Here is a 24,839-nt window from a genome sequence, read left to right as displayed (position 1 = left end):
GGGTTTTCAAGAGAAATCCAAGTCAAAATCCATTTTACAAGGCGCTAGTTTGTTCTTTTTACAAGTTTTTTTTTTTTTTTTTTTTGCACACTATTTTTTTTGCACACTATTGACTTCAGTGTCACGTTTGGTGACATGCTACTTTTTTTTCTGTGGATTTTTAAATTGACCCATACCAAAGAATATCTGACATGTTTAAGGTTGTTTTTTTTTTTTCATGTGGAAAAAAACAGCCCCATGCACATTACAGTAATAAGTCGCTCATTCAAACAGTTTTTGAAGTAGATCAGTTTTTCTAAACTATGGCAAAAAAAAAAAAATTCTTAAAGGTGAATTCCCATCTCCAAGATCCTCTACAAATAGGTACTAGGTGTAAGAATCATATTAGCAAATACGTCCAATTAGAAATGTAGTAGTGTTATTCTGATTAGCTACGTTGCTTACCTCATGTGCAGGGCATTGCAGTAGCTTAGGTATTTATTTATTTTACTCACTTATATAGCGCCATTAATTCCACAGCGCTTTACAGACATTATGGGCACTGTCCTCATTGGGGCTCACAATCTATATTCTCTATCAGTAGGTCTTTGGAATGTGGGAGGAAACTGTATCCATGGGTATGACAACTAACTTGCTATATCAGTGGTCGTAACCATGGATACCTAAGCAGCTGCAATACCCTACACATCGGGTAAGCGACATAGCAAATCAGAAGAACTATACTACATTTCTAATTGGAGGCATTTGCTAATATTACACCTAATACATATTGGAATAGGATCTTGGAGATGGGAATACCTCTTTAATCTAAAATGAAGCAACATGTCAATAATTGAGGTGTTTTTGCTTGGGAAAAAAAAAGCTGCACCCATTGAAATGAAAAAACTACACCCAAAAAAAAGCCCCCCCCCCCCCCCCCCCCCATGTGGTTTTTGGGATGTTCATTTTTCAGCCAGAAAAATCCACAAGCTGAACATATATGAAATGCAATCACTGTTTTTTTTACGTGCATTTGGAGCAGATTCCTCTCCAAAATTCCACATGGAAAAAAACGCTCCAAATACTCTTTGAACTAACTTTTTTTTATTCATTTGCTGTTGTACATTAGGTGCTGATTTTTTTTTTTTTCCACATGGGGGGAAAAAAAAATCAATTTGAGCCATTTCTGCTTAAAACAAAAATGCTCCAAAATGTGGTCTCTGAATCAATTGAGGTAAAAAAAAAAATTCTTCTTGTGCACAAAATTTGCTTAAAAAAAAAGCAAAAAAAAACACAAAATTGATTTATAAAACTATTTATTCTTTAAACGAGAATTTTCAGCCAGGAAAAATCCAAGTAAAAAAAAAAAAACTGAACATACCCTGGAGGTATATTATCAAATGCCCAAATAAAGGAATACTACTATGTGTTTCCGAGATGTGACCATGGTTGTGCCACCTCCTGTCTCAGCTATTTTTTAGTTATAGTAGACAAGTATAAAATATTACAGAACAGTAAACTAGGTTTCCTCCTAAAAGAATCTCAGATAACATCTTAAAGTCTACAGTAGACCACTGTCAGTGCCTTGTGGGCGACCAGGGCAAGACGACATCAATATGTTGGTCTTCAGGCTTATCCTACAGAAGAAGAGGTCTTGATTTTCGAGAGGGGGTTCCTTTGACGCTATAGATAGAGGACCTTCTTCTTAAAACGTCTCTTCTAGGGGTAGGTTAGCCTGGGTTTGAGTCTCCATAACCCTTGTAGAAGAAGACTTGAGTTGCAAGTAGACACCTTCTGTAGGGAAGGAGTTAGACACCATCAAATGGGAAAGGTCCAACCACGTCCTTGGGAGCTTTCTCTAAACCATCCATCTTGCTTCATGCTCCAGTGGCCTTAGTGAACGTAGCTCATCCAGTGCAAGCTTCAAATGTCCACTTCTTCATGTCTACCCGCAAAGACAGTTGTTGTTTTTATCTGGCTCCTTTGTGTCCAGAATAGGCCGAGAGTCCAGCACAAAGCTGTTCCGTGGACTCTCCTTGTGAAAGTGAGGAGTATTGCGGTCAATTAGCACCTTGGTCATCAGGAGGAAAACTTCTTCAATGTTACGGGACTCTTTTGCTGAGGTTTCTAAGACCGCCAGCAGTCCATGCTTCTCGGCCAAAGTACAAGCCTCTTCAAACAGGATCTGCCTTTTCTCCACCATGTCGGATTTGTTGCCTTCAAACACAGATAAGATAAAGAGTGAGAGATGTTCTGCTACCATATGCCGAATACCACCTATAAATTAAGCAAATTTCCCATTCAGGAGTCTTGGAAAGCTCTCTAAGTCTATGTTCACAAGTTGCGTTTTTGCTGCTTTTTTTTTTGCTAATTAAAAAGCTGCGTTATACAGTATCGCCAAAAGCTATGAGACTTCAGAAATCTCATGCACACACATTAGTTTTTTTTCCTGAGTGAATTGGAAAACTGCTGCGTTTTTTAAAAACTGCAGCATGTCACTTTCAGTGTTTTTGCAGCGTTTTTTCACCCATATAAAGCAATAGGTAAGTGCATAAACGCAGGTATAGGGTTTTGCTGCATTTTTTTTGTGAGGAAAAAAAAAAGCAGGTCCAGCAGTATGTGAAACACATTTATTTTTGTGATTTTCCCCAGTTTAAAACATAATGTCTTGTTGTCCTCACCTGAGAATGGCAGTTAGGATTAGTACAGTTTACTTTGCACATATCACTAATTTAATTAAACACAAAAACAGGAAAAACAGCTTTTTGTTGTAAAATTAGATGTGCCTGGATTGATGGAGGGCTGTAAAAATGTTGTCAATGCCAAAAACCCCTTTAAAAAAAAAAAAATCGTAGCTCAGTGTATTAATTTTACACAGTAGACCTACCGATTAGCATCATCATAAGGTTGGCAGCTCCATATTTTTCCACTTCATGGATCCAATGGGGAACAGAGTCGAATGTCTGGCGTTGGGTGATGTCATAGGCAATAATGGCTCCATGTGCACTACGGTAATAACTCTGCGTGATGGTCCGAAATCTCTCCTGGCCAGCTGTGTCCCAAACTTGTACCTAAGAGAGATGGGCAATCATTAATAATTATAGTATTAGTTACAAAGACGAGTATTCACAGTAAGTTCTGACTGCTCTATAGTAGCATCACGCAAGGTGAGAGAAAGACTAAGTGCACAACGACAGGAAGAGGGGGAGGAAGCCCAAACACTAGGGAAAGGGGGAGTGGAGACCCTAGGCGGATCTGACAACACCCTGACTGCTCTCACGTCTCTAAATAGGTTCTGCACCTATCGCCGAGCAGGAAACCTAATCGCTGACTGCCCCTAGCGATAGGCCCTAGTTAGGGAGGGGACAGGGTGAGCACTGTTCAGCCCCCACTGCAACTAAAGACAAACAGGTAAACAGACAAGGAAATACGCTTAGCTTGAGAAGATACCAGAGAGATCACTCCAACTATCCTCAAAGGGAACTCCAAGAAGACACTAGCTGACTACTAGTACTTCAGGACAGGACAGAGGAAAATAGAGCTATCACCAGTGACTCTCTGGAGAGACTGAAGGTATTTAAACATCCAGCAAGGGTGCGTCAATTAGCAGCAGAAGGTGGAGGTCACTGCTAGGTCCTAGAGGGACAAGGATACCACTACACTACAGAGATGAAAAGATCAAGAAAGTTCCTGCAGAGCCAAGCCCAATGACCTTCTACAGATGGATCCAGGACGAGTGTCTGTCACACCTGACAAACCCGTGACAAGTAGACTGCTTCTTTATGCTGCACAGGCTTGTTTGATGACTGAAGTAGCAAGAACATGTCATGGAAGATCTACATGAATATTCTGTCTAGAAGAGAAACAAGCTGTAGAAATTATTACCTTGACTTTTTTGCCTTCGATGTTCAGTGATTTGACCGTAAAGTCCACCCCGATAGTGTTCTGGTGCTTGTCGCTGAAGACTCCAGACTGGAACCTCTGAACCACACAAGTCTTGCCCACATTGGAGTCACCAATCAAAATAATTTTAAATAAAAAATCAAAAGGATCGTCCTCTGCACATTCGGATCCAGGCATGCTGCTCGTGGGCGTGGGCGATATCTCAAGAGAAGTCTGAGGATATGCAAATTAGGGGCCACGAGACATACTGCAAATCTGGGGTAAAGGAAAGACCGAGAACACAAATGGCTTAATGGAAATTCGACCTCCTTAAGATCCATATTGCATGTTAGCTTCATAATTACCAACATAGATAAAAAAAAAATAGACAAGTCCCGCCCCCGAGGAGCAGCCAAGAAAAGGCTCAAACCACATAATTCGGGAATGTTTTTTTTTTTCTTCTAAACCCCTCCCCCACTAGACTTTCCGAGCAGGAAATTCAGGACTGTCGGCAGCATTTTTGGATCTGAATCTGGAGCAGAATTTCAGATTGTCCATCATGGCAGCCATATTGATTGTCACCCATTCTCATCTGTATAGTCAGTGTGTGATTCATCTGACAGTTACTTAATACAAGTCTCCATTACATAAATTGGCTGCCATCAATCTACGCAAGAGCAAGACAGGCCGGAAAAACATGATTAGGCCTTGTGTATTTGAATTGCTTTAGGCAAAGTATTTGCCCACAGCAACCAATCACAGCCCACGTTTCATTTTTTAACAGCAGTTTGGAATAAGAAACCTTGGTTCTGATTGGCCCGCTTTACATTTAAAGGCACCTGTGACTGTAATTACATGGCGGGAAACCTATGATAGATGATATTTGGTGGAGCACTTGGCAGCTAATTTTTGGGGAGCATTTTTGTGTGTCCTACAAACGACACCAAATGTCGTCCCGTCACATTTCTGTATGACATCTCACAAGCGCCTCTCAATCTAGGGTCGGCATTTTCATAGATGTCGAGTCGCCATAAGCAGAATTTCCATAAATGCTTCTCACCATACAGGTCTATCTGTAAAGTTCACATACCGAGACAAATGTCAGCTGTATATATAGTCAATATATGGTTCTCTGAAGTGGAAGAACAAGAATTACTGGTAATAACAGACCATGATGAGACTTTTAGTTCTACCGAGGAAGTAGAGGATCATTTTCCATAAAATACTTCATTAGGATAAAGGGGTATTCCCATCTCCAATATCCTATCCCAAGATGTAGTAGGTGTAATAATATTAACAAATCCCTGCAATTAGAAATGTAGTATAGTTCTTCTAATTAGCTATGCCACTTACCCCATGTGCAGGGCATTGCAGTAGCTTAGGTATCCATAGTTACAATCACTGACATAGTGACAGTTAGTTACCCATTAATGGTCGTAACCATGGATATTTAAGTTACAGCAATGCCCTGCACATGGAGTAAGCAACGTAGCTAACCAGAAGAACTATACTACATTTCTAATTGGAGGTATTTGTGAATATTATTACACCTACTACATATTAGGATAGGATCTTGGACATGGGAATACCCCTTTAAGTTCCCATGATGAGTATTTGACGCTGCATATTTTCCTCATGCAATGCAGTATCTTAAAGGGGTTGTCCATCCTAAAATGACAAGTCTGCAGTCAGTCTATGTGACTGCAGACTTGTAAATTCTCACATCGCGCACTGTGGGGATTCTCGGCTGTCGGCGCCGGGAATGGCAGTCATGTGACCCCAGGATACCAGGAAGTATCAAAAATAAAGCAGCTTTATTTAAAAATATGAAATGACAAAAAACACAGCGTTAAAAATGCATGTAAAAAATAAAGAAACGCAATGAAAGAAAGAACACCAAGTAACATAATTTACTTAATTGGTGCCTAAATACTGCAAAATAAAAAACTCATTGAGGGAATGCTTTTAGGGTGGTTTCAAATTTTGCATTTTTGGGGCATATTTGTGAAAGCTGTCCAGCAGAAAAACCTCTTGATTGCCCATAGCAACCAATCACAGCACAGCTTTCATTTTACCTCAGCAGTTTATGAAATGAAAGCTGCGCTCTGATTGGTTGCCATTGAGAAACAATGCCCAGTGTGTGTTTATGGCAAGTTAAGGCGTCATTCACACTTTCATGGAAGTGTTACCATCCTAGAGAAACGGAACAATTTTATTCCTCAGGTGTCATCCTAGTTGCTTCTGTTTTTCCAAGCCAATAAAAGCAAATAAAAATACCCTGGAAGGTCACTTTTTATCCGATTTGTATCCGTGTTTCGCTGAGCCCCTTTGACATGTATGGCCGAATCTGGTCTGCAAACACGAATCCATGATTTTCACCGGGGGCATAACGACCGTGGTCACAGAGGATATGACCACGATCGGGCATGTGCTGGTGAGGGGCCCGTGGACGTACATTGAGTTGAAGTGTATTGCGGCGCAGAGACCCGTCGAGTCTGTGTGCTGCAATACACACTGCCGGCCAATCAGAGGTCAGCAGCTGATGTCAGCGTGCACATGACTGGGGGCGCATGGCAGTGACATCACGCGCTCCCGTCGCTTGCATGCTTAAGTCAGCTGCCGGCTTCAGAAGAGGACGCCGCATGGTGAGGGAGCTGAGGGAAGGGGAGTATAATGGTTTATACAGAACAGGGGACATATATATACCAGGATGGGGGATATATATAGCAGGATGGGGCCCAGGATAAGGGACATATACCAGGATGTGAGATATATATACCAAGATGGGTCCCAGGTTGGAAGATATATATACCAGTATGGGGGACATACACACCACGATGGGAGATGTATATACCAAGATGGGTCCCAGGATGGAAGATATATATACCAGTATGGGGGACATACACACCAGGATGGGAGATATATATACCAAGATGGGTCCCAGGATGGAAGATATATATACCAGTATGGGGGACATACACACCACGATGGGAGATGTATATACCAAGATGGGTCCCAGGATGGAAGATATATATACCAGTATGGGGGACATACACACCACGATGGGAGATGTATATACCAAGATGGGTCCCAGGATGGAAGATATATATACCAGTATGGGGGACATACACACCAGGATGGGAGATATATATACCAAGATGGGTCCCAGGATGGAAGATATATATACCAGTATGGGGGACATACACACCACGATGGGAGATGTATATACCAAGATGGGTCCCAGGATGGAAGATATATATATACACCAGTATGGGGGACATACACACCAGGATGGGAGATATATATACCAAGATGGGTCCCAGGTTGGAAGATATATATACCAGTATGGGGGACATACACACCACGATGGGAGATGTATATACCAAGATGGGTCCCAGGATGGAAGATATATATATACACCAGTATGGGGGACATACACACCAGGATGGGAGAATAAAATTAAAAAGTTATGGCTCTTGGAAGGAAGGAAAACACAAAACCGGAAGAATCTCCTTTCTGCCCCCATAGACTAGCACATTGCCGGCAGCACATCTGTACAGGGCAGATCTTCCTTTCTAGCGTCTTTGCCCCAGAATATTATAATTCTTATTCTCCGTCTCGGATACAGAAGTTTCTGGACACAAAGGACATTCGGAATCTGCTCAGAATTCCGCCGTCTTTTGTCTTTTTATTCTAGAGCACGATAAGATCTCTCACCTGTCGCCTCGACTGCCAGGACCTGCTCACCTGTCACACACCTTCCTGTGTCTGCCCCTCACCTGGATGAGCAGGTAAGCCTGCTGCCTCCGCCGCGGTGCATTGTGGGAGATGTAGTCTGAGAAGCAGCAGCAATAAGGAAGCGCACAGCACCCAAGGAGACAAACAACCTTATTATGTCCTTTGGTTTTGTGCAAGAGGTGGAGGATTGGTGAGACTGGAGGAAATTAACCTCTCGTTGGCACAGGAGCTGGAAAAAAAAAAAACCTGATACCGGATCCAGGCGTCTGGCTTTGTGCTGGCCGTCCCGTACTGAGTGACACGGTTACAATACACAGCTGGGATCACAATGACCCCATTGTCATTAGTATAATGGGATACAGTGGACGCCGGCCTCCTCTCTCGCTGCCGCCTCTGTTCCACATCTCATTTCTACGTTCTTATAGGGGACAATTACATTTTAATATTTCCCTTTAAAATAAAAAAAAATTGGTCCCCTGTCCAGCTGGTTAATCCAATGGAGGTGCAATACCGCCCACAACCTATGGACAGAGGTGGCGCTGCAAGCAGCAAGTATACAGAGAGCGCTGATCATTCTGCCCATCAAGTTCTATATCGCCGCCATGTGGCTATAGTTGGTATTATAGAGGAGTCTATTCTAACAGAGGCAAAATCATCCCGTCCCCTTTCTAGAGCCGAAGCTGCAATAATAATAATCAAGTAACCTTTAAAGGGGCACAATCACCAGATTTCATATTTATTTTTTTTATTTATTTTTTTTTTGATTATTTTAAATATCTTAGACCTGATGAGTCTGGTATTCTTGCTTTGAAAAAAAAAAATCCAGGCGTTTTATAAGTCCGACTTTAGCTCATCCTAATATCAGTATTTTAAAAGTGATTCGGATATTAATTTTTGGAGTAAGCACAACAGCCTCATCAGATCAAAATCATTCTCCCCACACCTTTCTAGAGCCATAGCTGCAATAATAATCATCAAGTAACCTTTAAAGGGAATCAAACACCAGATTTCATATTTGAAAACGGTCTAGATTATTAAATAAATATCTTAGACCGGATGAGGCTGGTGTTCTTGCTTTGAGGAAAAAAAAAATCCAGGATAGAATGATTGTATAATCCATTTTTTTTTTTTTTTTTTTTTTTTATTATCCCCCTTAAGTTAAATTTAGCGTTTTATAAGTCCGACTTTAGCTCATCCTAATATCAGTATTTAAAAAGTGATTCTGATATGGATTTTTGGAGTAAGTAAAACAGCCTCATCAGGTCGAAGAGAACTATTTAATAATGTATACTGTTTGTATTGTTAAAGGGGTTGACCGGGACTTTATCATTGATTGCCAATCCTTAGGATAGACCATCAATGCCTAATCGGTGGGTGTGTGACATCAAGCAGCCCCCCCCCGATCAGGTGTTCCTAGTATTGGTGGTGGCCAAAACTGTTCAGCTTGATTCCTGCTCACCTCCATTCCTGAGATATGGCCCCTTCTTCCTAGAATGGAAATATAGTCTTGTTATCCAAAAGGGTGTGGTCCTCATGAAGACACTCCCCCAGAGAAGAGTTCAGGATCACACCAACTTTGCTATCAAGACTTTGTATGGGATAGGGGGCATCAATCTGGCCTTTATGAGAGGGTTTAGGGAATTGTTGTCAGACTCTTCTGGATCGTAGCTCCGCCCAAATGACTCTTCGCAGGTAATTTACATATGGAGCGCTGAAAATTCTAAGTTGTTTTTTTAAGTTATGTTTCTTCACTCATCTATATATATAATTGTCTTATCCCGTCTGTCTGTCTGTCCAGGAAATCCGGCAGCGGCCAATCAGCGCCGCGGGATTTCTGAAAAAAGATGGCGGCCGTTAGCGGCTCATCTGCGGGACGGAGCTCAGCGGCGGTGCAGCCGGGAGATGACCGGCACGAGGCGCTCATCTCCCGGCTGGTACCAGCAGAAGGACCTCGACCGCCGGACCCATCTGCGGGACGGAGATGCAGCCGGGAGATGACCGGCCGGTAGCAGCGGAAGGACCCCGACCGCCGGCGTCGTTGACCTCCATGCGGAAGGGAGGACCGGGGAGCGGCGATGCGGGTCGGGATACTTCTGCTGCGAGCGCCCGCTCATGTCCCGGGTTCTCGCTGCGGAAGTACCCGGACAGGCAGCGCCGGTCCTCACCAAGACGATTCGATGATTGGTCGCGGTCTTGGCCCATGACCAATCACTGATCTTGGCGCAAAAGTTAAACACTACTGTGCTGATTGGTCGCGGACGCTGCCCGCGACCAATCACTGATTTGGGCGCCAAATTTAAATATCGGCCGTGACCAATCACCGATTTTGGTGCCACAGAGGAGCATGGATCAGGTCAGAGCATCTGAAGAGGAACCAGGAAAATACAGGCGATCCAGACCACGAGGAAGACTTTTTGTGGAAACTCATAGGTCCTAATCTTTATATTGCACTATTGCCAAAATGTCTTTGGAGCGTTATTTTAACGACTAATAAAAGCTAAGCTTTGTATTTTTGTATCTAAGCCCCTTTTTTTCCGCTAAATCACCTGTATTTTTCCTGATTGAGGCTAATTTTAGTATCTCTTGCGGTCTGGAACATTAAGGGGTTAATGTTAGTATCCCTAGTGGTCTACCGTCTGGGGCATTAAGGGGTTAATGTCATTATCCCTGGTGGTCCTCAGTTATAAGGCGACTAATGTCAGTGTCCCTGGTGGTCTGGGGCATTACAGAGTTTGTTAGTATCCTTGGTGGTCTGGGGCATTAAGGGGTTAATGTCAGTATCCTTGGTGGTCTAGCCTTATAAGGCAATTCATGTCATTATTCCTGGTGTCTGGGCCAGTAAGCGGGGTAATGTCGGTGTCCCTGGTGGTCTGGGGCATAATGGGGTTAATGTTAGTATCCCTGGTGGTCTGGGGGCATAAGGGGCTAACGTCAGTAACCCTGGTGGTCTGGGGGAGTAAGGGGCTAAAGTTAGTATCCTTGGTGGTCTGGGGGAGTAAGGGGCTAACGTTAGTATCCCTGGTGGTCTAGGGGAGTAAGGGGCTAACGTTAGTATCCCTGGTGGTCTGGTGGAGTAAGGGGCTAACGTTAGTATCCTTGGTGGTCTAGGGGAGTAAGGGGCTAACGTTAGTATCCCTGGTGGTCTGGGGGAGTAAGGGGCTAACATCAGTAACCCTGGTGGTCTGGGGGAGTAAGGGGCTAACGTCAGTAACCCTGGTGGTCTGGTGGAGTAAGGGGCTAACGTTAGTATCCTTGGTGGTCTAGGGGAGTAAGGGGCTAACGTTAGTATCCTTGGTGGTCTAGGGGAGTAAGGGGCTAACGTTAGTATCCCTGGTGGTCTGGGGGAGTAAGGGGCTAACATCAGTAACCCTGGTGGTCTGGGGGAGTAAGGGGCTATCGTTAGTATCCTTGGTGGTCTAGGGGAGTAAGGGGCTAACGTCAGTAACCCTGGTGGTCTGGGGGAGTAAGGGGCTAACGTTAGTATCCCTGGTGGTCTGGGGGAGTAAGGGGCTAACGTCAGTAACCCTGGTGGTCTGGTGGAGTAAGGGGCTAACGTTAGTATCCTTGGTGGTCTAGGGGAGTAAGGGGCTAACGTTAGTATCCTTGGTGGTCTGGGGCAGGTGTTTAGCCCCCAGTGGGTAGTGTATACATCCATACACCCTGCATAGGACGCACCTATAATGTCCCTGCAGACTCAGGTCCTGCACCGCACTGATATCTGCCCAGTGCAGCTCCCCCTGGTGGTGGCAGGAGACTTACAGAATATTCTCCGTTTCCTACATGTCTCTACAGAGGATGTGGAGCTCTGTATCAGACAATAATAACAAAAAATTATAATAAATTAAAATCTAAATATATAGAATTTATTCCCTCTACAAGGTTCCATTTCCCTGAATTATTCTCCTCCCCAGTATCAGTACATGACCGGGGCGCTGTTGTTCCGTAGTCTCAGTCTCTGGTTCTCACCTCATTAGTTATAGAAATATGTGACTTCTTTTTTTTGCGTTTATTACTAGTTTGGTCACCACCGCTTACCATACAGTGAGGACTTCAAACCCCTCCCACTTGCAATTTGAAGACTACAGCTCCCGGCGTGCCCCGCGCTGGGAGGAGAATCACGTGATGGGGCTTTCGCTGTGTTGACGTCGTCATCTGCCGGGTCTGCTGCTGCCAGATGAGCGGAACCTGGGAGGAAGGAGCGGAGCTGAGCGCGGCCGGAGGAGCGGGGGATGCTGCGGCCAGGTAGGAGGCGGCTTATAGATGCGGACACAGGCGACACAAGTGTGAATACTGTTATAAGGGCTCAGTGCGGATTCATGGGAGTTTTTAAAGCGATACACCCAAACTAACCCACTGCATGGATAATATGGAGGTGGATGGAGCTAAGGATGGGCATCCCTTTAAGGCGTCTGTCAGGGGACCACTTTAATAATAACTTTTTTTTTTTTTTTTGCTCCTTTAATACCAGCTCTGGCAGACTGCCCTGATGAGGAGTCCGGTGTGAGGGACGAGCCGCAGCCATGGAGTTCCCGGTGTCACCCCGCAGAGCGGCTCCCCGCAGAGGGCTCTGTGCACAGTACACACATCACCACCTGGCGGTTTTCCTTCTCACATTTTTCAGGTGGGTGACTCAGGCTGCCTTATATGGACGTGTGTGGTTCTGCTCCTCTGTTATTCCTCCTGGGAACCTGTGGGTCATGTGACAGCCGGCGATACGGTTTTCCTACCTGTCCCAGTGCACGATGGGGCAGTAGTCATGCTCAGGGGTCCGCCAGTGACCGGAGGAATAGTGACACAGCCGGCCAGTTATTAATACGTCTCAAGCAGGAATGATTCCCTCCGCCTGGAGTTCTAGCACCTGCGCTTCCTTCTGCCCGCACCTCTGGCGCCCATGCGCTTCTCGGCCTGTGGGCTCTTGTTGCGCCTGTGTTTCTCAAATTGGGGGTCCTCTGGCGCCCTTGCCTTTCTCTACCTGGGGGTGGGGGGATCCTCTGGCGCCCGTGCCGTTCTCTACCTGGAGGGGTGGGGGGTCCTCTGGTCCCCTGCCGTTCTCTACCTGGGGGGGGTGGGGGGTCCTCTGGCGCCCGTGCCTTTGTCTACCTGGGGGAGTGGGGGGGGGGGGTCCTCTGACGCCTGTGCCTTTCTCAAATTGGGGGTCCTCTAGCGCCTGTATGTTTTCAGCCTGGAGGGGACTCTGTTACCTCTGCACTGCACAGCACAGAAGTAAGATGTGAACTTTCCCTTACTCTAGCATCAGATGCTGCATTATGGGATTTTCTGGATTACTTGATGCCAGATTACCAGAATTCCACACTATTGGATCCTCTCTTTCCTCTTGCACACGTCTTTGCTGGGCGGAGCACATTGTCCTTTCTCCTGTGCTGTAATCTCAGGACGTCACTTGGCCGGCGTCCCAGACTCTTTCGGTCTGACCTGAATTCCAGGTGAACGTGTCGGGACGTCCAGGATGCGATCACCTGATCAGAGGCCGCTGAGATCAATGGGATACATCAGAGTCTGCTGTCAGTGAACGGAGACATCCATAGATACAGGTGCATCTCACTAAATTAGAATATCATCAAAAAGTTAATTTATTTCAGTTCTTCAATACAAAAAGTGAAGCTCCTATATTATATAGAGTCATTACAAGCAGAGTGATCTATTATATAGAGTCATTACAGACAGTGATCTATTTCACATGTTTATTTCTGTTAATGTTGATGATTATGGCTTACAGCCAATGAAAACACAAGTCATTATCTCAATAAATTAGAATAATTAACAAAAAACACCTGCAAAGGCTTCCTACGTGTTTTAAAAAGGTCCCTTAGTCTGTTTCAGTAGGCTCCACAATCATGGGGAAGACTGCTGACTTGACACATGTCCAGAAGGCAGTCATTGACGCACTACACAAGGTCCCAGAGTCTGGAGGAAGAGTGGAGAGGCCACAATCCAAGCTGCTGGAGGTCTAGTGTGAAGTTTCCACAATCAGTGATGGTTTGGGGAGCCATGTCATCTGCTGGTGTAGGTCCACTGTGTTTTATCAAGACCAAAGTCAGCGCAGCCGTCTACCAGGACATTTTAGAGCACTTCATGCTTCCCTCTGCCGACAAGCTTTTTGGAGATGGAAATGTCATTCTCCAGCAGGACTTGGCCCCTGTCCACACGGCCAAAAGTACCAATACCTGGTTTACACACAACAGTATCACTGTGCTTGATTGGCAGCAAACTCACCTGACCTTAACCCCATAGAGAATCTATTATAGAGAATCTATGGGGTATTGTCAAGAGGAAGATGAGAGACACCAGACCCAACAATGCAGACGAGCTGAAGGCTGCTATCAAAGCCACCTGGGTTTCCATAACCCCTCAGCAGCCACAGGCTGATCGCCTCCATGCCACATTGCCGCATTGATGCAGTAATTGATGCAAAAGGAGCCCGACCAAGTATTCAGGGCATTTACTGAACAGACATTTCAGTAGGACATCTCGGATTTTAAAACCATTTTTCAAGCTGTTATAAAGTATTCTAATTTACTGAGATAATGACTTTTGTGCTTTCATTGGCTGTAAGCCATAATCATCAACATTAACAGAAATAAACACTTGAAATAGATCACTCTGTGTGTAATGACTCTATATAATAGATCCCTCTGTGTGTAATGACTCTATATAATATGAGCTTCACTTTTTGTATGGAAGAGCTGAAATAAATTAACTCTTTGATGATATTCTAATTTAGAGAGATGCACCTGTATATGGCCGTCCGATAATCCGGCATGTTTCCCGGCTGCGGCTGATTGTCTCTTCCCTCCGCAGCTACGCTCTGCTCCACGCGTCCAGGAAGGCTTTCAGTAACGTGAAGGTCAGCATCAGCAACCAGTGGACCCCAACCGACCTGAACGTCTCCGTCTATAATGTGGACCCCAACACGGTGAGCCCCCGATCCACTGATAATCCGCCGGCTCCTGCGGTGAGACTGGGGTGGGGGTGTAAAATCTTTTTAACTCTTTCAGACCTGGAATGGCAATCATCTCTTTCCCAATGACAAGTCTGCCACCATCTTCCTGGGGCTACTGGACACCATCTTCCTCTTCGCGTATGCAATGGTAAGTCGCTGCCCCTTTTAAACGATCTTTTGATCTCCCAAGGCTGATCGGTAGATCGCTCTGTACTAAGGATGGTCCCGTGCCTTTAAACTCGCCCCGACCACTTGATTATGTTACGATACTGGCGTAATACTGCTGGAAACCAATGGCAGAAGGAGCACAAGCGGGAAGAGCAAGCGGTAGTAGAAGTTCTTGAAGTTAGCAAGGAGTTGTAAGAAACAATCTGTAGATGAATTTAGAACAGTCTGGGTAAGAATGTTCAGGAGCTGGAGACTGAAACTAGGCTAACAGCTAGACACAATACTCAAGCAGTGAGTGAGAGATCCATGCGGCTTTAAGTAGGCCCAAACAGGCATCAAGATGTATTCCATAGATTCAGAACCTGCCATTTTGGTAAAGGGCAATTGCTGAACACACCAGCCTCCAGTGGTAAGGAGTGGGATTATAGCACAATTATCAAAGTGAACAATAGCGGCATCCAGTGGTCAAACTGTAGAAGGCAACAGAAATCCTGACATTGTCATTGATCATTGCTGTCTATGGGCAGACGACCCTCAGTCCTACAGGTCTGATCTGTGAGGTTCGGAGGCTGAGCCAGCACCTGGTTCCAGGACATGCTGGGAGTTGTAGTTCTTCTCAGATGACCTGAGCATTTGGTTACTATGCCACACCTTAAAGGGGCCTCTTAGGATTTAAAAAAACAAACAAACAACGACCCCTTAAACGTTTGTATCAGTATTTATATTTTGGACCGCTGTGGCCAGTGATTGCCTGCAGCAGTCACATGTCCATTTGGTAGGGCAGGAAGTGCAGAGACCAGTGGGGGCTCTGGGAAGCATTAGCACAGGATCAGTATCGCAATATGTACAATTTTACACCTTTCTGAATGTAGTAGCAGGTGGGCAGTATTCCTGCAGCTCCCCCACAGGGGATATGCAGCATTGCACAATGTGTGTTGGGTCCTCCAGTGTAGCTGCTCATTCCTCCTCCTAAATGAGGGATCCTTTATGTGCCATATTTTTTGTTATGGTTGCAGGGTCTCTTTATCAGCGGGATCATCGGGGATCGGTTGAACATGCGCTATGTCCTTACTTTTGGCATGTGCTCGTCTGCAGTAACGGTAAGTAATGGTTGTGCCTGTAATCACCTGTTCCAGGAACTCGCCACTAGATGTCCCATAACAGCAGATTTACTTTACCTAGAAACAGCGCCACTTTTCTTTAGTGGCCATGTCTGGTACCGCAGCTTTCAATTCACATTGAAAGATACTAATATTAAAAAATAAATAAATAAATGAAAAATCCTGCCAGACCGCTGCCCCCGCCCCCCACCACCTTTCTATATTAGTGGAAGGGTGACTGTTGCAGCCAATTGTCAACTTCTGTTTGGCTGCAGCGGTGATGTTGTATCTTGGCCAGAAAAAAAAACAGTATTCAGAGTGGAAGTATAGTAGTGATTTTAGTAAATTTTTATTTGGGTAATAATTGGATAACTTTTTAGTTTTGTTTCCCTTTAAATGAGACTAACATGGAATACCAATTACTGCCACTGGACATAAGTGGCGCTGTTTCTGGCAGGGAGTTGACACTTTCTGATATTGCACAACCCCTTGAACCAAATGAGACACTTGGAAGCCTCCACACCTGAGGGTTTATGGTGTGGGGCGGCCATAGGTGTCTGTTAGGTGCCTGTTTCCGGTAGAAAAGAGAAGGTTCCGCTTCGCCGCGAGGTTTCACAACTCGTTGCTAAATCTGTGGCTCTTCGTCTCCGCAGAAAGCTTAAATCTGCTTTAAGGTGGAGCACAAGGTAGAGGCCAATGTATCTGTTTCATTAGGGAATGGTACGATGGCCGCCTCTTTCCTGCCATGTGACTCAGTCCCCTCCCCTTTGGCTATTTCAGATGTTCGTGTTCGGCACAGTCACCGAATGGCTGCACTTCTACAACAAGGTCTTCTACTGCTTCATGTGGGTGATTAACGGGCTTCTGCAATCGACAGGGTGGCCCTGCGTGGTGGCCGTCATGGGGAACTGGTTCGGGAAATCGGGGTACGCTTTTGTTTTAATCATCTTTTTAATAACTTATTTCCAATTTTCTCTGCTGTGAAAAATCAGCGAGCGATCAGTGGGTAAACCTGGCAGCAAGTGGTAAATTTCCCTGCAGTGACACCACTGGAGAAACTAGGTATTACACCCTGTCCATTCAGATCAATGAACCCAGGACAAGATGGGTCCTTCAGAGATAAAGATCCTGAACAGAGGGACAACCCCCCACACACCCCATCTGAATTCTATGGCTGATTTTATTGAACAACCCCTTTAAGTAGCAGTATCGCCGCTGTCCTCATATTTTGGGTTTACACCTGTCTTTCTTCTATTATTGTTTCAAATTTTTATTCTGTTTTTTGAGGGTTTTTTTATGTAAGCACTAAAATATTAACCCCCTCCGTGACATATATTTACGTTATAAAACCCCTAAAAAATGTACGATTTGTACTTTATTTTTTATTTTTTCCCACAGAGCATGGAATATTTTTTTTTCTTCCTATTTTCAGTACTTTATATGGTAAAATAATGTCAGTAGCCAGTATGGTAGTGACGATGTACAGGGAGGATTTCTTGAGGAGCCGCAGTGCTGCTCAGTCCCTTTATTTTAGAAATTAGAGGGGGTCCCGGTAGGTGCATGGCTGGACCCCCCTTTAATTGCTGATTGGGTCATGCAGCTGTGTGCCAGGTGAGGAGGTGACGTCTGCTTTCTGTTCTTTCTTCCTGGACAGGCGAGGAGTGGTGTTTGGACTGTGGAGTGCCTGCGCTTCTGTTGGGAATATTTTGGGGGCCTTCCTGGCATCATCGGTACTCCAGTATGGATACGAGGTACTCAGCTATATACTCTGTAGACTCCAATTTATATGTGGTCAGGGGCTGGCTGTGGGCCTGGGAAGGGCTGGCTGTGGGCCTGCGACGCCTGGGAGGGGCTGGCTGTGGGCCTGGGAGGGGCTGGCTGTGGGCCTACGACGCCTGGGAGGGGCTGGCTGTGGGCCTACGACGCCTGGGAGGGGCTGGCTGTGGGCCTACGACGCCTGGGAGGGGCTGGCTGTGGGCCTACGACCCGGAAACTTCATTGGTGGTGTCTGTCTCCCCAGTATGCCTTCTTGGTGACGGCTTCGGTGCAGTTTGCCGGAGGGTTGGTTATTTTCTTCGGGCTGGTGACCTCTCCGAAAGAGCTGGGTAAGTTGGTGATGGTGCCCCAACCATAGGAATCTGTATCGCTGTGCTGTGAAGTCCATAGTGTCCACTATTATATTCACAGGTCTGCCCGACGCTGGGGAGGAGGAGAGCGCAGCACAGGAGGAAGAGGCCAACCGACCCCTCATGGATGAGGACGAGGGCGACAGCGAGTCCAGTTATTCCATTCAGGCTCCTAACGCTGCTGTCAGTCAAACCAAAGCGATCGGCTTTGTACAGGCCTGCTGCTTACCCGGAGTATTACTGGTGAGCGCCAGTCTTGTTTTATATAGTGGTGTGCTCAACTCCAGAGCTGCACTCACTATTCTGCTGGTGCAGTCACTGTGTACATACATTACATTACTGATCCTGAGTTACATCCTGTATTATACTCCAGAGCTGCACTTACTATTCTGCTGGTGCAGTCACTGTGTACATACATTACTGATCCTGAGTTACATCCTGTATTATACTCCAGAGCTGCACTCACTATTGTGCTGGTGCAGTCACTGTGTACATACATTACATTACTGATCCTGAGTTACATCCTGCATTATACTCCAGAGCTGCACTCACTATTCTGCTGGTGCAGTCACTGTGTACATACATTACATTACTGATCCTGAGTTACATCCTGTATTATACTCCAGAGCTGCACTCACTATTCTGCTGGTGCAGTCACTGTGTACATACATTACATTACTGATCCTGAGTTACATCCTGCATTATACTCCAGAGCTGCACGCACCCCTAATTCCTTTTCCCTGCATATGCTTTCAGCGACCAGTAGGTGGCAGCAGTTTGGCTTTTTCACAGGAATGTATTGCTGGCTGTGCTCCCTATGAGACTGACATAACATCTTTGCCAAATTATTACGGCCACCACAATAGTCATCACCCAGCTTTCCTCGATGCAGAACTGAAAATCGGCAGCCCCTGTGTCAGATTTAAGGGTGACAACCTTTGTGGGATGCCTTTTGGTAGTCGCTATTGCTGTTCAGCCCCATTTACTTCAGTGAGAGCTAGCTGCAATACCAGACATAGCCTATAGGCAAGGGGAGCGCTGTGTTTGGAGGTGCCTGCTCTGACTCCATAGGTGTAATCTCTGTTCTCTTGTGTAGTATTCTCTGGCCTACGCCTGTCTGAAGTTGGTCAACTATTCCTTCTTCTTCTGGCTGCCCTTCTACCTGAGCATTAACTTCCACTGGAAGGAGGCCGAGGCCGACCAGCTGTCCATCTGGTACGACATAGGCGGAATCATAGGTGAGGGAGTATTTATTTATTCTCGGCCTCCCATAGGAATCGCTTGGTCATAAAGTGTTTCGCTCTGCCTCCTCCTTCAGGTGGCACTATCCAAGGATTGATCTCCGACCTGATGCAGAAGAGGTCCCCGGTCCTGGCCATCAGTCTGCTGCTCGCCGTGGGCTCCCTGTTTGGATACAGCCGTGAGTCGCTGTGGTGTCGGGGGAGGGGGTGATCCCAGTGCAAAGGACGCTGGGACAGTCAGACTATACTGGGTGATATCCGTGTTTCGCAGAGGATGGGGAAGTAGATAATATCTATTACCGCCGCCTCTGTGGTTTCTCTCTTGATCAGGGATTGATGTGGTTTAACTCCTTATTGCGCATAAGAACGCTGGGGGTTTACTGTAGTGTCTTGTCATCTTGAAGTTAATTGCTTATTTTTTCTTTTCCCAGGTTCTCCGAACAGTAAGCCGATCAACGGCCTCCTCATGGCGATCACAGGTATGGTTCCCTAATTCTCGTACATCCCTGGGCGCATGTAGAGGGTGAGACAGGCGCTGGCTGCAAGCCGGGACACCCGCGATCTATTCTGCTCAATTTTTTTTTTTTTTTTTTTTTTAATCACCCCTATCCAACGTATGACCTCTATATGCGATGTGCACAGTGACAGTGCACTCTTTTGCTGGTCCTCGGGTGACTGTTTGCTCTTTTGCTGGCGCACGGGGGAAGGTGCTCTTTTTAGCTGGCGCATGGGGGACGGTGCGCTCTTTCGCTGGTTCAGATCAGTAGTATTGAGTCTGCAACAGAGCGCACTGGCAGTGCATGTTGTAAGACTAATACCCGTGCAGAACCCAGCGCCGCCCCCACAAGTGATGTCACTTGCGGGGGCGGCGCTGGTTTTTGCAAGCCGGGTATTAATCATACAACATGCACTGACAGTGCGCTCTGTTGTCGTTTCATTCACACTGATCTGAGCAAAAATGAAAATTTTTCGGGTAGACGAAAATGAATTATTCTCAACTGGACAACCCCTTTAAGGTACTGTATCAGTGCAGCAAGCTGAATCTTTGTACCGGGAGAAGGACTGCTACGGAAAAAAATGTAAAAAAGTATGAAAGGCAGGAAACAATATCTGGGTTTTGCCATGGCCCTTAGTTTTCTAGATGGTCTCGCAGCCAGCTTGTCCCAAATGTGGCACCTCCCTTTACCAATCTCTGCCCCTGGGAGTTGGGAACAAGAGAAGACCAGCAATACTGCCAAACCATGGTCTAATCCATAGTGGAAAATGTGTTTCTTAGGGTTTTTCATCGGGGGTCCCTCCAACATGATCAGTTCTGCAATCTCTGCGGATCTCGGGCGCCAGGAGATGGTCAGAGGCAGCAGCGAGGCTCTGGCCACTGTCACCGGCATCGTGGATGGTACAGGCAGCGTCGGGGCCGCTTTAGGCCAGGTAGGTTCATGAGCTGCTGATATTACCGGCCTGGGGTGCATGAATATTGTCTATAGTGGTTAAACTGAGGCCGGTCAGTTAAATTCTATGGAGTGTGTAAAAAGTAAGGCGACTATTTAAAGGGCAGTTCCCACTTTTTTATTGTTAGATATTTTTGGCTAGTATTTGTAAAAACAAGCAATTTTGCAATTTACTGCTTATTAAAATTTGCAGCCGTTCTTGAGATATTAACACTTTTCTTCTAAGCTAGAAAACGGTGGTCGGTCTCCTAGGCAACGAGCTGTAAACAAAAGAAAAACATTAATATCTCAAGAACGGATGAAAATTTTAATAAGCAATAAATTGCAAAATTGCTTGTTTTTGCCTGCTCTATCAGAGACAATATTCATCTATAAAGACAGACATAACCCTTTAGCCCAGCGTCTGGACCCTACCCATTCATTTTGGACTTCTCACAATTATTAGCTACAGCCACTATTGGGTGTGTGTGTGGGGGGGGGACGACTACCTGTTGAAATTCGTGTGTGTTATGCATATCTCTCTGATTATTTTGGGGGCCCTAGTTTAGGGGGCCCATTCTCTCTTGCATCAATGGGGCATTTGGAAAAGGGTTATCCAAAACTGACAAGCCCTCACCTTCTGTATGGGTTGTCCCCTACTGAATGGGAATCTTAGTAAGATCACCCTCCCCCAAGCCGTTTATATAGGATTCATAAATCCATCGGCTCCTTTATATCTTTAATCTGTTGCTGCATTGGCATAGGAAGAAAAATGCTGATTTCTCAGGAATGCAGCAACAGATGGAAGATATAATGGAGTTAATGAATTTACATTTCAAGTACAGTTTTGATGGTGGAGGTTGATCTTACTGACAAATTTCCCTTTTAAGAAAGAAGCCAGTTATGGTGGTCTAATGATGGGCTCAGGTCCGTCTTCTTAAGCCCCCAATCATGTGTGGCTATAAGTTTCCTCTACAGTAAAAGGCCCGTTGTGACGGGATTGATGTGCATGGATATAGCTAGATAGATGGATACATATCGTCCATGTTGGACTGCCCCGGTTCTAACTCTTTCTCCCGCAGGTGCTGGTGTCGGTGATACAGGGCGCACTGGGCTGGATGTGGGTTTTCTATTTCTTCATCCTTATGGTAAGAGGAGGATTTATTATCCCATTTCCTTTCTATATTTGTTTTTTTTTTTTTATCCCTGCAGCCTACCATTTTCGTCTACCTGGCAAATTTTTCATTTTTGCTCAGATCAGTATTAACGAAACGGCAACAGAGTGCACTGTCATTTATCTTACAACGTGCACTGACAGTGCATTCTGTTGCGGTTTCGTTAACAGAGGAGAGGTCACTGCTCTCTTCATTCAGAGAGAGACTCTCTTTGTAGGTCTGGAATGAGAATAGGGGGTATATAACAGATTTAGGGGTCTTTTTAAACCACCTGGTTGCAGGAGTCTGCTCCTCTATGGCTTCCTAGTTCTGGTCTGTGACTGACCCAAGCTTTATGTTCTTCGCAGACTTTCCTGACCATCCTCTTCATCATTCCCCTGATCGTCCGAGAGATCAGACCCGCATCGAGGAACAGGCGGACGGCTCGGCTGGCGGGGTGACAATTACTACCAATGACCGATGTCAAAACCCGTAAGAGACGCCCGGAGGCATTGCTGAAACGGTGACGTCACAACGCGCAGAAAGGAGAAACAGAAGGGGCTGTAAATTGTGGATTATTTTCGGCAGGTTGGAAAGCAATTTCTGGAAATGGATTTTTGTCGATCTGATGCCGTTCAATTTTTTTTTTTTTTTTTTATTGTTGCTTTCTTAAGATCTTTGGATCAGAAATTGAATTATCCGGTCTGTTACTATATAGCTGAACATGCTTTATTGAGGAGGGGGGAAATATTTTCTTTCTTTTTTTTTTTTTGTTTCAAAAATTCTATTTTTGCTGACTTTATTCAATTTTTAATCCACAGATCTTAAATCAATAAATAATATAAAAAAATAGGATTATTAAAAAAGAAATTACATTTTTGAATAAGGGGTACGGGAAAAAAAAAAAATAACCTACTGATTTTCTGACCTGCAATAATATATATATATATATAATTATTCTTTCATCTATCTATCCATCTATCTAATTTTAATTTTCAGTTTAGAAAATAAATTAGTTGGTCCTTTAATCGATGTTATTTTTTTTCCCGTACCCTTTCTTCAAAAATGTAATTTCTTTATAAATTTTTTTTTTTTTTTTTTTTGCTGAATTATAATCTATGGGTCAAAAATGTAATTGTCCCGTCCATTATTTTGTGGTTATTTTTTTCTATTTTGACCTATGTACACTACATGTAGCACAATTTCCAAGCTGCTTCTGCTTTCATGAGACTCGGACGCCTATATTCTGTGCCTGGGGAACACGTGAGTTCGAAAAAAGAAAAAAAAAAAATTATATATATATATTTTTTTTTCCATTTTCTCTGAATGTTACAAAATTGGAAATTGCACCTTGTGATATTTCACCTTTTTTTTTACTGACAATTTTCTGGTGCAAAATGAACAAACTTTCACTGATGCTTTAACCGTTTCACCTCCGGCATGGAGAGACATTGGATTGGTCAATCGGACCTCCTATAAGTGACCTAAAGACTTGTCCTACGGCTGCAAAACTCAATTTGCATGTGATGGCGGAGGAAAAACAACCATCGTTGTGCCAAGTTTTACCTTTCCATGCTTTGTTTTTTTGTCATTGTACATCACAATCCATAGCATTTACAATCTACAATTTGCAAATTTTGGCAAAATTTTTCCTATTTTTTTTTCTTCCTTCCTCTATTTCTTTTTTGGTGTCTGGGAAAAGTGTCAAAAGCTGTTGTTTTACATGAACACTTGGTGTCCTGTCTCCCTCCCCCCATCTCCTCCCAAATGAGCATCACAAATTGTAGCATTTATAATTTGCAAATTTTGGTAAAATTTTTTTCTTTCTTTTTTTTGTGTTTGTACTAAACGGAAAAGTGTAAAGAGGCGTTGTTTTACATGAGCACTTGTTGTCCTTTTTGAAAACTGTAAAACTGACTGTAGATCGGAGATTTCGGGTGCCCATACCCCTGCCTAAGCCCTAAGCTTTCAGCGAAACCGGCCGACCAGCTGGGGAGGCCTCGGAAAGAAGAATTTTAACACCAGCGAGCCTTTTATTCTCAGGGGAGAGAGGCGTCTAGTATCTGCTTATCTCTACCTCCCCATTGAGAACACATGCACGCTCAACCCAATCGAGCATGCATGTTTGGTAGGGAAATAGCCGGCGGCTGAACCATTGTCTGGACACCAGCTAGCGGAGATGTATGGGCACCATGAAGCCGGTCATCGTTTGCACATCATGGTACCTTTGGCCAGTAGAGCTGCAGACTGTCACACACGGGTGAAAATCCAACCTGTCGGCCATTTTTATGTCCTACGTCTGTGGCCGGCGGTATGTAGTTTGCAGCTAGGGGGACTGCGGCCGTCACTGTTTACTGTTCTACAAGGGATGATATTTTGTGGGGGATTTTTTTTTTTGTTTTTTTTTATGCTTTCGAAAAGAAAAAAAAAGCCTTTAGTCCAGGAAGGGTTAATGTGCGACTTCTGCCGTTCTTATAATTGTATAGTGTCGTTGTCCGCCATGCTTTATACCTCAGTAAACGGATGTCCGTTGTGTCCGGATTTATACGGCGGCCATATTTGTACAATCTTTTTACGCTTTTTTTTTTTTTTCCTATCGTTTGCTTCAAATATATAAATGTGTCTAAGAGGCGAAGTGTCGTTAAAGGGAATCTGTTGTCAGAAAATATATCTTCTTCTTTTTTGTTATTAAAATAAATCTTAAAAAAAATGACAATTTTTACGCTGTTTGTTAAATATTCACAATAGGATAACACTTCCTGTCAATTTTCAGAATCATCAGTCCTAACATTACCAGGGGGCTCCTCTTCCTTCTCTGCGCATGCTCACTACACTCTCCCGTAGAAGTCAGTGGGAGTGTCGTCCACTGCCACTTCTGGAGCTGCGGTGGCAGAGGATCCTTTTTTTTTTTTTTTTTTTTTTTTTTTTTTTTTTTTAAATATATACAGTGCTGGCCAAAAGTATTGGCACCCCTGCAATTCTGTCAGATAATACTCGCTTTCTTCCTGAAAATGATTTCAATCACAAATTCTTTGGTATTATCTTCATTTAATTTGTCTTCAA

General features: G+C 44.6%; 2 protein-coding genes across 3 annotated transcripts; one reads left to right on the top strand and one right to left on the bottom strand.

The window, feature by feature from the left end:
• Positions 1 to 982: 982 nt before the first annotated feature.
• RAB19 (RAB19, member RAS oncogene family) lies at positions 983 to 7,832 on the bottom strand. Of its 2 annotated transcripts, none has more exons than XM_073650110.1 (4): positions 7,609 to 7,832; positions 3,865 to 4,137; positions 2,867 to 3,050; positions 983 to 2,196 (listed from the first exon to the last, which is right to left on the bottom strand). In XM_073650110.1, the coding sequence occupies exons 2-4, from the start codon at positions 4,057 to 4,059 to the stop codon at positions 1,925 to 1,927; spliced, it is 651 nt and encodes a 216-aa protein (XP_073506211.1). In that variant the 5' UTR covers positions 4,060 to 4,137; positions 7,609 to 7,832; the 3' UTR covers positions 983 to 1,924. The 2 variants fall into 2 exon arrangements, with proteins under 2 accessions (XP_073506211.1, XP_073506210.1); XM_073650109.1 differs by having other exon boundaries at positions 7,579 to 7,825.
• Positions 7,833 to 11,685: 3,853 nt separating this feature from the next.
• SLC37A3 (solute carrier family 37 member 3) lies at positions 11,686 to 23,658 on the top strand. Its single transcript, XM_073650108.1, has 15 exons — positions 11,686 to 11,841; positions 12,068 to 12,220; positions 14,419 to 14,533; positions 14,616 to 14,708; positions 15,745 to 15,828; positions 16,609 to 16,754; positions 17,483 to 17,579; positions 17,849 to 17,933; positions 18,016 to 18,197; positions 19,051 to 19,192; positions 19,273 to 19,374; positions 19,627 to 19,674; positions 20,472 to 20,623; positions 21,705 to 21,770; positions 22,145 to 23,658. The coding sequence occupies exons 2-15, from the start codon at positions 12,120 to 12,122 to the stop codon at positions 22,235 to 22,237; spliced, it is 1,506 nt and encodes a 501-aa protein (XP_073506209.1). The 5' UTR covers positions 11,686 to 11,841; positions 12,068 to 12,119; the 3' UTR covers positions 22,238 to 23,658.
• The last annotated feature ends 1,181 nt before the right edge of the window (positions 23,659 to 24,839 follow it).

Source organism: Phyllobates terribilis, unplaced genomic scaffold (assembly GCF_046119375.1).
Source record: "Phyllobates terribilis strain yellow unplaced genomic scaffold, ASM4611937v1 Scaffold_10__3_contigs__length_209671492, whole genome shotgun sequence".
Classification (NCBI taxonomy): Eukaryota; Metazoa; Chordata; class Amphibia; order Anura; family Dendrobatidae; genus Phyllobates; species Phyllobates terribilis.
This window is presented reverse-complemented; position numbering and strand designations above follow the sequence as displayed.

Excerpts from the sequence above, each read along its gene's own strand:
- RAB19 (XM_073650110.1), bottom strand. The coding sequence starts at position 4,059 with ATGCCTGGATCCGAATGTGCAGAGGACGATCCTTTTGATTTTTTATTT. Across the intron at positions 3,051-3,864 it reads TCGAAGGCAAAAAAGTCAAG|GTACAAGTTTGGGACACAGC; the intron begins GTAATAATTTCT and ends CATCTCTCTTAG. Across the intron at positions 2,197-2,866 it reads CCTTATGATGATGCTAATCG|GCAACAAATCCGACATGGTG; the intron begins GTAGGTCTACTG and ends CTGTGTTTGAAG.
- SLC37A3 (XM_073650108.1), top strand. The coding sequence starts at position 12,120 with ATGGAGTTCCCGGTGTCACCCCGCAGAGCGGCTCCCCGCAGAGGGCTC. Across the intron at positions 17,934-18,015 it reads GACCTCTCCGAAAGAGCTGG|GTCTGCCCGACGCTGGGGAG; the intron begins GTAAGTTGGTGA and ends TTATATTCACAG. Across the intron at positions 19,375-19,626 it reads CTCCCTGTTTGGATACAGCC|GTTCTCCGAACAGTAAGCCG; the intron begins GTGAGTCGCTGT and ends TTCTTTTCCCAG.